We start from the raw sequence: 11,466 nt of genomic DNA on the forward strand, positions 1-11,466 counted from the left end.
TTTTCTATTCCATAGAAAGTAAATTGATGCTAATGAATGGTATCTTACGTGAAGCTTTTTGCTTTGCATTTCTACGTCAAATCAGAATGCTTTATTTAATAATTGTTAAACTTCTTTTTATGCTACCTAAATTACTTTTTCGAATGTGACAGTGGAATAATTATTTTTAATATGGAAGAATAATATTTTGAAATATGAAAAAATTTTAGACTTATGAAATATGAAGAAATTTCAGACAGAAAAGTAAATGATTTAAAAATGGGGAAAAGAGTTTCAAACCTGATACACTTTTTGTTTTGTGAAATGAAACGATCTTTACCCTGAGAACTTTATATTTTTTTCATGTGTCGTGTGCAATTTCGAGCGTTAGGTTTTCAATAAGATTTAAAAAATTATCACCTTTTATTCGCTCGGTTATTTTACATAAATGAACTACAATCGCTTATTTTCTTCATTGGCTCCAAAATCTTTTTCGCCTTTTTTTTATTTTCATTTCACAATTCTTTATTTATTGATTCTACCGATGTCTCCAATATAATAAATAATACATCGTGTACCACATACGAAGTCAAATTATTTATTGATCGGGGCATGTCTGTCCACTTTTTACACTGAACAGAGTTTTTATGACACAGGTATAATTATTTCGACGTAGAAATGTCAATGAGGTAAACTAGTTAGATGAATTTCTTCTTATATTAGTTACGTCTTTGCGTGTTACTTGAATCTTCCAAAGGTCATGTTCAGTCAATCGAGAATTTTCATTCGATTCACTGTGCCGGAAATATAAATTAGCATAGAGAACTATATCACTGTTAGTATACAGAAATGTTTACATAAATACATTTACATAGTATGTACTACAGGCGTCATCGTACAGTTTAAATGATTAATCAGACATAGTAGCCTTGCGTGATGTTACAGGTCAAGACGCAGGAAACAGCCAAGGTTTCAGAACTCGTCTTAATAGTGTGGAAATTTTTACTGTCTTTTTCCGCCATTGTCGACTTTCTGTTAAGCATCAATGACCTGTTACGGTTTAACCATGCCATACTCCATGCTGCTAAACATATACGAGTAATTTAACATTACGATTATATTGGTAAAAAGTAAATTCCCTTTGTATGTTAAACTATATTTTACTTATTACGCTAGGTCGATGAATTTGTATTCTCTCAGAATTTGTATATTCCCGGTCAAATAATATAACAAGTGTTGGACGGTGAGCGTAGTCGGCTCGACTAAAAATGATCTGCAAGGTGGACCACTTTTAACCTTGAAAACCTGCGGTTTTGCCCGGTGCGATGGCCTCTCTTACGCTAGGAGAGGAATAAAGCTTAGGGATTCGAACTTTATAACACGAATTTTGTTCTCGTAGCGATATTTCTACAACTATTTTCACTTTTGTTTTGCAACTATATTAAAACGACCTGTAAAGAACGTAGCTGTGATTTCGGACGATTGCATAAAACATATAAGTGACGGGTACGAATGGAATCCATTTAAAATTTATTTCGATCCTCTAGAGTATCTTTTTGTATCTTCCGCAATCTTCCGTAAATACATTTGACGTTTTGAGAGGATAAAAAATATTCCTTTGGTCTTTTTCTATCAAAATTTTTGTTCTCGCTTGATATTCACATAAGATACATCTTTTTAAATATTACATAAGAAATGAAATACATATTGTATTGACAAGGGAAACGAATTTATTTATTTCTGTACACATATTTTACCATATGTTGTATCAAATCGTATGCGATATTATTTATTCTATTATCAGTCACGATGCGTGGCCAATAATAATTGGTATTCGATAGGCGTGCAACACACCCGCATCCATGGAACTCGCGATCGAGCACTATTAGTTCCTTCTACATGTGATTTGGCGTCATATGCGAATCGATTTATGCAGCTGGGTGGTCTCTCGTAGTTGATAAAGAAAAGACTCAAAGACGTTCTTGATAAAAGAGAGACAGACATCGAACAAGTTTTTCCTATACTTTTATATCAATATCTTAAATTAATACATTTTCCTATGATTTAATTCAGCCTCGTGTCGAAAGAAAATGTGAAATACAGGAAAATTTAAGAAGGATGTTATATTCCACCGTTACACCTTGTTGTACGATATTTCATTTATACGATGTAAACAGCGAGAATTACGACATTAGCAAGTTCTCTGATTAAGCATATAATAAGCACGAATTACTTATATTAATAAAAAATGCATTAATCATATCTTTCCCAGATTGGAAATATCGAAGCTTCTTTGCGTTATTCTTCGATTAAATAATTATTATGTTTGTTTTATTTATTTTGAACAAAGAAAAATATCCGGTGTTACAATCGAATTGCATTATCTTTGTAAAGAGAATGCATTCTGTGAACTGTTGAAACCGATATTTCCATCGTCAGAACGTGCTATTCGACTATTTTATTGCACCTGTTCGAGTAAGAATCGGTCTTTTCTAGCTTCATAGTTGCTTTATGTTGCTGTCAGGTAGAATGTTCAAGCAATGCTTCAAATAATCGAGTAGCACGGCGGATTGGTCGGTTCATAAGAGAAAAACAAAGGCATTTTTCTTAATTGTACGATTACGGGAATCACGAGCGCAGGATATTTACATGAGTAATTCTAACCCCTTTGATTGCTTCTTTTTTACGTTGTTTTTTCCTATTTGACTTAGAACTTTGAAATCGTTTAGACAAAGAATTAGTCGCATAGTTTGGCCTGACTTCACGGTATAACGTTTCTTCATCATAATGAGAAAAACTACCTGTACGATGATTGTATTACGTAGATTGTTCGTAGAAAAATAGATAATTTTTCAGAATGGCTTGGGAAATTTGTAATATCTTGCACTATATCTATATTGGCAAATAAGATATGTATATATATATATATATCTTATATATATATATATATCTTATATATATATATATATAATCCAGTATATTTTCGTTGTATAAATCGAAAATTTATACATCGGATCAGCGAATAACAATTTTCATACTACTACACAGGGGGTAGCAAATGATCCTCTAAATATTTCAATTTCATTTGCCTTGTGTTGACGTTTTCAAAACAATGAGACGTGAAAACCGTTCGACAGAACATGTTTAAAATATATAAATAAAAATTCACGACTTGGACGTGTAAAATTGAAGGCAAATGTCTGTAGAAAGGCGTAGATATTTCCGACAATATCAAGTAGGAAATGAATTAAAATTATGTACCTATTGTTTGAAAAATTAATTATTAAATATACAGAATGTGCAATATACATTGACGTTACTTAAGAATATGTAAGTTTATTTAAATGAAGTATATTTAAAAATACGTACATACATAAGATCGGAGCTGATAATTAAATCTAAACACGCGTGACCGGTTAAACTTTGCAATATTTTTAGCAGCAATTCCCGCCTTGTTATCCTGATAAATATCACACGTTTTCGAGTGAAAAGTTATTTACACTTCTTCGACTAACGAAGTACCAAAAGGAAAAAGGTGATCGGCAATCCATAAAAATTTATTTCGATTATGCAAAACAAACATCAGAAACTAAAGAAGACGCGATACAATGACGACGCATTTCGTAAAAGATCCCGCGATTTTCCGCGTATTCGACGAAAGTAAAATCATTTACGTCATTATTAATTCCTATCGTGAAAATGTATATTTTTTTCCATGTTTTTCTTACCGCGTTTTGATGCCGAAAATTAGTATGTTAGCACTCTATAGTCTTTAGAAAAAAATTTTTATGAAACCATTGACATCCCGTTAAATTTTTTCAAATAAAATTGTTAATAAAGTTATGCTAAAGCTATATAAAATATTGTTGCGTTTCTGTATCTCGTTATTTCTATAAATTCTTTATTAGAATGCCGTTATTTCCGTACAATGTACTGTTAACTGTCAAGTTAGTTAGACTAGTAATCGAGAATATACCTCCAAACCTTTTTGCGTGAAGGTCACTCCACGTTCAAAGTTGGCGGAACGATCATGATATGTTCGACATTTGAGTTCTCGTCAATAGTAGAGTACTTCACGGACCCCGGAACCGTCGATGTCCTTGTATCATGAAATTCGACTTTCTCACTTAACAGCATGTTTAAAAACACACCTGTCATTATTACACAAAAGTACAGGTCTTGTATGTACACGGTGTTAATATTGAATGAACGAATCTTGTTTCATATTTTACTGTTTAGAAATGTTTAGTCACCATGATTATTAACTTTATTGTGTTTAGTAGTAAGTGTTTATTAGTATTGTGTATCGTTCTTTACATAATTTACGAATTTGCATTTAAATCTCCGTCAATTACAATACAATTCATAGAAGTTTGCATTTCTCCAACTTATTCTACTAACCTCGGACCTTAGCATCATGAAATATTAAAAGTGTTATTATTCATTTCATGGATTAATGAATAAAATTGACTTGTAGAAAATTCACTAAAAGTCTTGAAAGTAGGTATTACGCACATTGCCAGCGTGGAATCTGGACTAAGACTATTGCGATCGAGGCTAACAATTACGCATGTTATAATTAGGAATATTTTATATGTAATAGTTATATTATCTGCTACGTAAACGATAAATAATATTATTGAATTTTTCATATTTTTCAGATAAAACTAGTGCATACAAATACATATTAATTTATGGTAGAAATATGGCGGAAGCGGAAAGAGGGGATTCTACGCGAAAAAAGAAGTCGAAAATATAGAATAAACATTTTTTTCTTTTTTCTTTTTTTTTTAAATTTTTTTAAAAATCTACAGTGAGATCCGTTATAACGAGACGTGATAAAATGCACGCGTACCGAGCGAAAATTCAAAGTCGATTTTCTCGAAAACAAAGCCTCAAACGAAAAATTTTTATTCTATATTTTCGACTTCTTTTTTCGCGTAGAATCACCCCCTTTCCGCTTGTACCACCACTTACCAACCACCCTGTATATTAACTTTGTATATCCTAATGATCTATTGTAAACAATAAACAATAAACAATAATGTGCCCCTACAAACCATGCTGCTCTATTTCAAATTATCAAAAATCTATTCATACAACACATACTTTAGAAGTTATCGGAGATGTGCACAATGCGTGAACTCTCCTGTATGTACAAATAAAGATAGCTATGATTTTAACCAATGCGGAATGTTCTAAATGTCCTATACATATGTGGAATACTATTGCATATGAAAATAATTCTCGGATATTCTGTCCTATGTAATTACACATTCAATCACAGTTTTCGCAGGCTATTTTATTTTGAACGCTTGTTAAAAGTTGTCTGGTTATTTAGACGCGTTCATTCAAGCATTTTTTTCATCCGATGATTTTCTTGAATAAACAAAATGTACTTGCGAATATGCACAGTCTGATCTCATCGATTACCGTATTTTACTTGCTGATTATATTGGTTGTTTCGATATAAGGAACACGAAGCGTAAAATTCCATAATCATTCATTCATTTTGATTCTATATTCATGAATCTCTAGAATTTTTCTCTGTATCATCGTCAAGAAAAAAGTGCCATTTTAATTTATTTTGATAGATAACTTATGCTTCTTTCTTTTACGATAACATCCATCGCAATGAATAGTAAAATTATAATACATCTTAGAAAAACTTATACCAATTAGTCTGTAAATATTTTCAACAAAATATTTATTCGTTGAAGAGCGTAGTTCTTTCTACTGCAGGTAGCAGATGATTAAACGATTTCACCTGTTTTACCGCCGTATTTTAGGGAACATATTAAGTACGCACTATATATGTGTAGTATTATACTTCTATGTATTGACACACGTATCAGTCTCACACGACAGTTTTGCGATAGACTGTCGATTATCCAAGGTTAGATACGTGAAATTTAATCATTGATAGTTTCTCGATAATTATTTTGTCAACTAATTTTTGGACAGTAGAAACACCGTACATTATATGATCTTCCAAGAATTGATAACTGTTTTGTTTGATGTGTTCTTCAATTTGAATCGTTCAGAACATATAAAATGAATCCCATAAAGTTTTTGAACTGTGATACTGAATATTGTATCCATTATTTAGATAATATGACCTTTAGTACAGACAAGCAATATCCCACTAATTTTAAACGACAAATATGGTATGCAAACATCAGAACGAGAGAAAAAATATTTGAGGATGAATAATTGAGTCTTTGTCGTACAAAGGAAGTTTAAGCGTGTAATATCTACATGTATGCGCATATGTACTATATATGTACCATATAATGTACCTCTTAGAGGTACATTAGAGCTACGAATCGTAGCCTTAAATGGAATTTTGGCAAGTGTATTATATATCGTATTATATACCGACACACGACCAAATCGACAAGAATGTTCTGGATTTGAATAATATAAGATTAAGCTATTATTAATAAATTAAATTTATTCGTTCCCACGGAGTTGTACAAATCATATCCGCTTGATGACAAGTTACTCTTGTTTAACAATATGAATAAACTTTCCTTGCATTATATTTTTTAACTCATATACCTGATAAATTTAAATCTGTATTTAGCTAGTAGAAGTAATTGATCGTTATAAGAGGAAAAATGAATGATTAGTGATTGGTTTTATTATATGTTTCCCGAAGCATTTTATTCTTCTTTTGATAATAATTTATGGTCTCATTAATCCTTCTCTTCATTCAGTTAATAGCTTTTTATTTTCGCGTAGTCGTTACTTCATCGTTATTCTTCCTATTCATATTTTTCTCTTTCGTGTGTTGTAATGTAGATGTACGCACATAAGTTACAAAAATGGAGACTACATTATTATTTATGTGTTTATCAAATTGTATCTGTGTACTGATATGTTCAGGGTGTTCCATTTTACTCTTTCTACGCAATCATCTTCCAAAGTATTCGTTATCGTAAAAAATGTTTGAAGTAAAATTTATTGTGTTTCGAGAGACATTCACAAATCTTGTCTAGGTAGACATATTTTCGAGATTTCAAAGATGAGCCATGTTTTTTAAAGTGGAACTAACAATTTTTGGAAAACATTTGATGCTTTTTTTAATTCTCTACAAATAGATTTAAGTTACTTCAGTCCAAAATTACTAGTTTATAAGATATTTTAACTTTAATATAAAACTTATTATATGAAAGACAAGGGAAAACAACTTAAAAACAAGTCTTATCTTTTATACAGTCAATCTAATGAAATTAATATTGAAACATCTTTTAAACCATTTTTCGTTAAAGCATTTTCAAATGCAAGTATCTTAGTACTTTTTTGTAGAAAATTAAAAATTACGTCAAGTGGTATGTAAAAAAATGTATTGTTTGATTTAGAAAAACGAAGATCACATTGAGATTTTGAAAACGCCACCACCTAGACAAATCTGGTTGTCATCATACGACGTTCCATTTGAAATAGAACAAGTTTTATTTGAAACATCTTTTATAATAACGAATACTTTGGGAGACAATTGTATGGAAAGGTTAAAATGGAATATTCTATACGTTTGTAAGCGTTTGTTTCTGTTGGTTACCATGAGCTGCACGTTTTTTGAGAATGAAGCTTACCAATCATAAAAATGTAGCTTTAGAGAGAACCTTATGGAAGCTATATTGTGATCGTTGTCAGGTTAAGTTTTGTATCAGTTTTATGTGGTAGTATCATTAAATAATGGTTAAGTTAACACCAGATTTAATTCAACAATCCATGCAATATATTAATCCTGTGAAGGATCGAGAATTAGATCTCAGAGGCTAGTAAATAAATTATATTGGTAAAATATAACCTAAAAATTTTCGTTAATTCTGTATTTCTTAGTTATTTAAGTCTCTGTTATTGCAGGATATAAAATACCTACAATCGAAAACTTGGGCGCAACTCTGGTTAGTGTTCTAGTCAATAGTGATTCTTATTTTTTGGTATATCTATAATGTATTTTCGTGTGTATTTTTATTCATCTCAATTTGTATTTATATTGACTTTGGTTTAAAATTTACATTCAAGAACAAATTTTTGAAATATTGACAATTTCTATAATATTTAAAAATATTAATTCTATTAATATTTTAATAGAATTAATATCTATTAAAATAAATCACAGGTTTAGAATTTAATAATATTTTTATAGGATCAATTTGATACCATTGACTTTTCTGATAATGATATAAGGAAATTAGATGGGTTTCCTCTGTTAAAAAGAATAAAAACTCTCTTTTTCAATAATAATCGTATTGTCAGAATAGGAGAAGGATTGGAACATTGTATTCCAAATTTGGAAACTCTTATGTTAACTGGAAATATGATACAAGAACTTGGTGATTTGGAACCACTAACGCAGTTAAAAAATTTAACAAACCTCTGTTTACTTCAAAATCCAGTGTCTGCGAAGCCTCAGTATAGACAATACGTTGTATACAGATTCCCACAGTTGAGACTTTTGGACTTCAGGAAAATTAAGATGAAAGAGCGTGAAGCTGCAGTTACATACTTTAGGAGTAAAAGAGGAAAAGAAATGGTTCGTGAAATAGCAAAGAAAGTAAAAACACAAACATCTGGCATACCTACGGACAAGCCACTCACAACTCCAGAAGAACGTAACAAAATTAGGGAAGCTATTACAAATACTTCTTCCCTTGAAGAAGTCCAGCGCCTTAGCAAATTGCTTCAAGCTGGACATGTGCCTAGTGAAGAAAGATTACAAACTGGTATGTAATTAAAAGAATGTGCTCTATTCCTTTTATGTTTCTGATTATGAGAAAAAACTCTGCATTGATTGTTCTAGGAAATACGATACCTGAAGCAATGGAAGAAGAAGATGATTAAGTCATATTGTACATTATTTTCAGATCTAAACCAAACAAGAAAAGCTTTTTTTATTACAGTAAGTACATGACTGTATACCATACATGGAACTAGAAACAGTTTGTTAAGCTAATAAGAATGTATGTGCTACACACAAATGCATTATCATTTAAAGATGTACAAATAAAATTATACATACCTTAATTGGCTTGAAGCGACTTTATAAACGTATATCTTATAATACTAAACATTTTCGAAACTATTTGTAATGTCCATATATGTATTTATTTCAGTGATCTTTCAATAAACAAGTTGCCCAGAAAGATACTTTTTTGTATAAATTTGTTCCTCATATAAAATAATATTACTTTTAATAAATAAATACATCGTTATATATCATACTATATTACATGAAATATTTATGTATCTTGATTCGTGTGTTTACATACCTGTCCATTGAATTATGTAAGTTATATAAGATGGGATCACTAGATGTCAGTATTGTATGTTGTAGCAATTTTCCATTTTCGATTTATATTACTTTTTTTGCTGTAGTTCTATAATATACTAATAAAATGGGCAATACATTTCAAAAAATGGTTAATAGCGATCCATTTCCACCATCAGATTCGGAGCCGACATTTGATCCGATGTACGGATTTCCTAAGGAGCGCAAAGAAAGGGGCAAGTATCTTATTCAGTTCTAACCTTTAATAGGTGCATTTTGGCTCCTAATATTTTGTATATTTGATAAAATACTATACCTTTTTTAAGATTGTATAAACGACGAATTTAATTAAAACAAGCTACAACACAGTTATTAATTTTTCGTTCTTATTTTATTTATAACTTTTCTGTTATATTTGTCTTTATAAATAATTTATCAATGACATAACAGTTTGAATAAAACTTTTGGATGTCGATTTCGGTGAAATATTTTGTTAATATTTCTTTTTTTTGCATTTATGGAATTTGGGTAGAATTGTACAATGTAGATTATAATGAATTAGAAAAATCTTAGATATCTATAAAATATTTTTGTCTTCATATGATCGTTTTAGTTGAGTGTAAGTATTAATTGAAGGAGCTACAGTATTAATTGAAACAATTTATTAACTGTTTGACATGTATTATACCCTATTAAAAATGTTATTTTACAGTTATGCCCATATCAGAAGAAGATTTGATAGCTGCCAAGATTCCTTTAGAATTTAGAGATTATTGTGCTGATGTTTTTTTGGAATATAAACGTTGCTTTCTAGAAAAGTTTCCTTTTGTAGTACTTTGTCATGACACAGCTCACAAGTATAAGGAATGTGAATATAATGAGTGAGTCTTCATTAGAAAATATAGATAAGTTATTATTACTTAATGTGCAATTCCTGATTATAATTTGTGTGTATTACAGCGACGTTTTAAGGGCCAAAGAATATGAAAGAGAACGTAGACTTCTGGTCAGAGAACGCAGGAAACAGAGGGCTATGGAAGCAGTGACAGCTTAGACTCCACATTCATTGAACATTGTTTACATTTAGATTATACATATGTGAATATAGATGATATATACATGAAATTTGCTTATAGAAGAGTGATTATAATAAAGAATTTAAGGTATAAATCGGTAAACAAAAATGTAAATATTTTTATTATTGTTTCTATTGTTATTACTAATATGCCACAATTATTTGTATTGTTATATATAAGATATGTCAGATATGTCTTTTTTATTTATAAAAGAATACTTAATATTTGTCATTAAGTTGGGCAGAAGATATTAGTATTTTAATTTTGTATATAAATAAGTTATTATTGAAGCGACATATTTCTTTACGTCCCTTTAAAGTTTAGACATTAATTACTTGGTAGAATTTCAAAACATTTTTACATATTTCCATTTCATATGTATGCGTATATACATACAGAAGGTTCTAGAGTTATGTTTTTTTATTGTATTTCTTAAACAGGTAAGAGTTTTCAAACCTTGCAAATAACTTATTAATATTTATTCGTCATATTACAAAAGAAATAAAAGAATTACATATTTACAGAAGGGTTCCATTATGCGTGGCACACCGTAAATAAATTACAACTTTAGGATGAGGTTCAATGATAAATTCCTAAACGAATTGTCGTATTATTAACTGTAAGAGTTTCAGCAGATTTGTTTTTTTCCACTCGTAGCAACGGGATGAGCATCTCTGCTCATTCCTCTGGAAGGGGTGTAATGGAAGAATCGATAAGGTAGAAAGTGCCTGTACTCTGCTGGCTTCCGAGCGAAGTATCGCACATGCTTGCAACGGAGGTTGTCCCTTATCGTAAACGTTCCGTTACTTCATTGTCTTCTCCTATAAAAAAGTAAATCTACGGACACATTCTCTCTATTTTTTCATTCTCAAACGTTGTACATCCATGTTTGTCAATAGCTTTGTTACATGTTTTGGATAAGTTAAAATCAATTACAAATCGGATATTATTGTTGTTGTTCGGTGATAATTGTTTTTTCTTGACAACGTAAATCTTGCGTTTACTATCGTGGTATTGAAAGATGCGAGAGTTCGTCTTTTGAGTTCATGTACGGCAGCAAAACTTGATTACGGAATTTGATCTCATAAATTTATCAGTTTACAGCTTGTTAATTAGTGAGAGAAATTTCAT

General features: G+C 30.4%; 2 protein-coding genes across 2 annotated transcripts; both read left to right on the plus strand.

The window, feature by feature from the left end:
* Nucleotides 1-7,420: 7,420 nt before the first annotated feature.
* Nucleotides 7,421-9,138, plus strand: LOC117208236 (probable U2 small nuclear ribonucleoprotein A'). The gene is made up of 4 exons (XM_033449228.1): nt 7,421-7,762; nt 7,852-7,892; nt 8,138-8,714; nt 8,792-9,138. The coding sequence occupies exons 1-4, from the start codon at nt 7,681-7,683 to the stop codon at nt 8,830-8,832; spliced, it is 741 nt and encodes a 246-aa protein (XP_033305119.1). The 5' UTR covers nt 7,421-7,680; the 3' UTR covers nt 8,833-9,138.
* A 157-nt stretch (nt 9,139-9,295) lies between these two features.
* LOC117208237 (NADH dehydrogenase [ubiquinone] 1 beta subcomplex subunit 7) lies at nt 9,296-10,453 on the plus strand. Its single transcript, XM_033449230.1, has 3 exons — nt 9,296-9,495; nt 9,972-10,140; nt 10,220-10,453. The coding sequence occupies exons 1-3, from the start codon at nt 9,387-9,389 to the stop codon at nt 10,311-10,313; spliced, it is 372 nt and encodes a 123-aa protein (XP_033305121.1). The 5' UTR covers nt 9,296-9,386; the 3' UTR covers nt 10,314-10,453.
* Nucleotides 10,454-11,466: the final 1,013 nt, after the last annotated feature.

This window comes from Bombus bifarius, unplaced genomic scaffold (genome assembly GCF_011952205.1).
Source record: "Bombus bifarius isolate JDL3187 unplaced genomic scaffold, Bbif_JDL3187 scf7180000008058, whole genome shotgun sequence".
Classification (NCBI taxonomy): Eukaryota; Metazoa; Arthropoda; class Insecta; order Hymenoptera; family Apidae; genus Bombus; species Bombus bifarius.

What these genes read in the sequence shown, in the direction of transcription:
- LOC117208236 (XM_033449228.1), top strand. Translation starts at nt 7,681, where the DNA reads ATGGTTAAGTTAACACCAGATTTAATTCAACAATCCATGCAATATATT. An exon ending in TCGAGAATTAGATCTCAGAG is followed by an intron (nt 7,763 to 7,851) that starts GCTAGTAAATAA and finishes CTGTTATTGCAG; the next exon opens with GATATAAAATACCTACAATC. An exon ending in AAAACTTGGGCGCAACTCTG is followed by an intron (nt 7,893 to 8,137) that starts GTTAGTGTTCTA and finishes ATATTTTTATAG; the next exon opens with GATCAATTTGATACCATTGA.
- LOC117208237 (XM_033449230.1), top strand. Translation starts at nt 9,387, where the DNA reads ATGGGCAATACATTTCAAAAAATGGTTAATAGCGATCCATTTCCACCA. An exon ending in TAAGGAGCGCAAAGAAAGGG is followed by an intron (nt 9,496 to 9,971) that starts GCAAGTATCTTA and finishes GTTATTTTACAG; the next exon opens with TTATGCCCATATCAGAAGAA. An exon ending in AAGGAATGTGAATATAATGA is followed by an intron (nt 10,141 to 10,219) that starts GTGAGTCTTCAT and finishes TGTGTATTACAG; the next exon opens with CGACGTTTTAAGGGCCAAAG.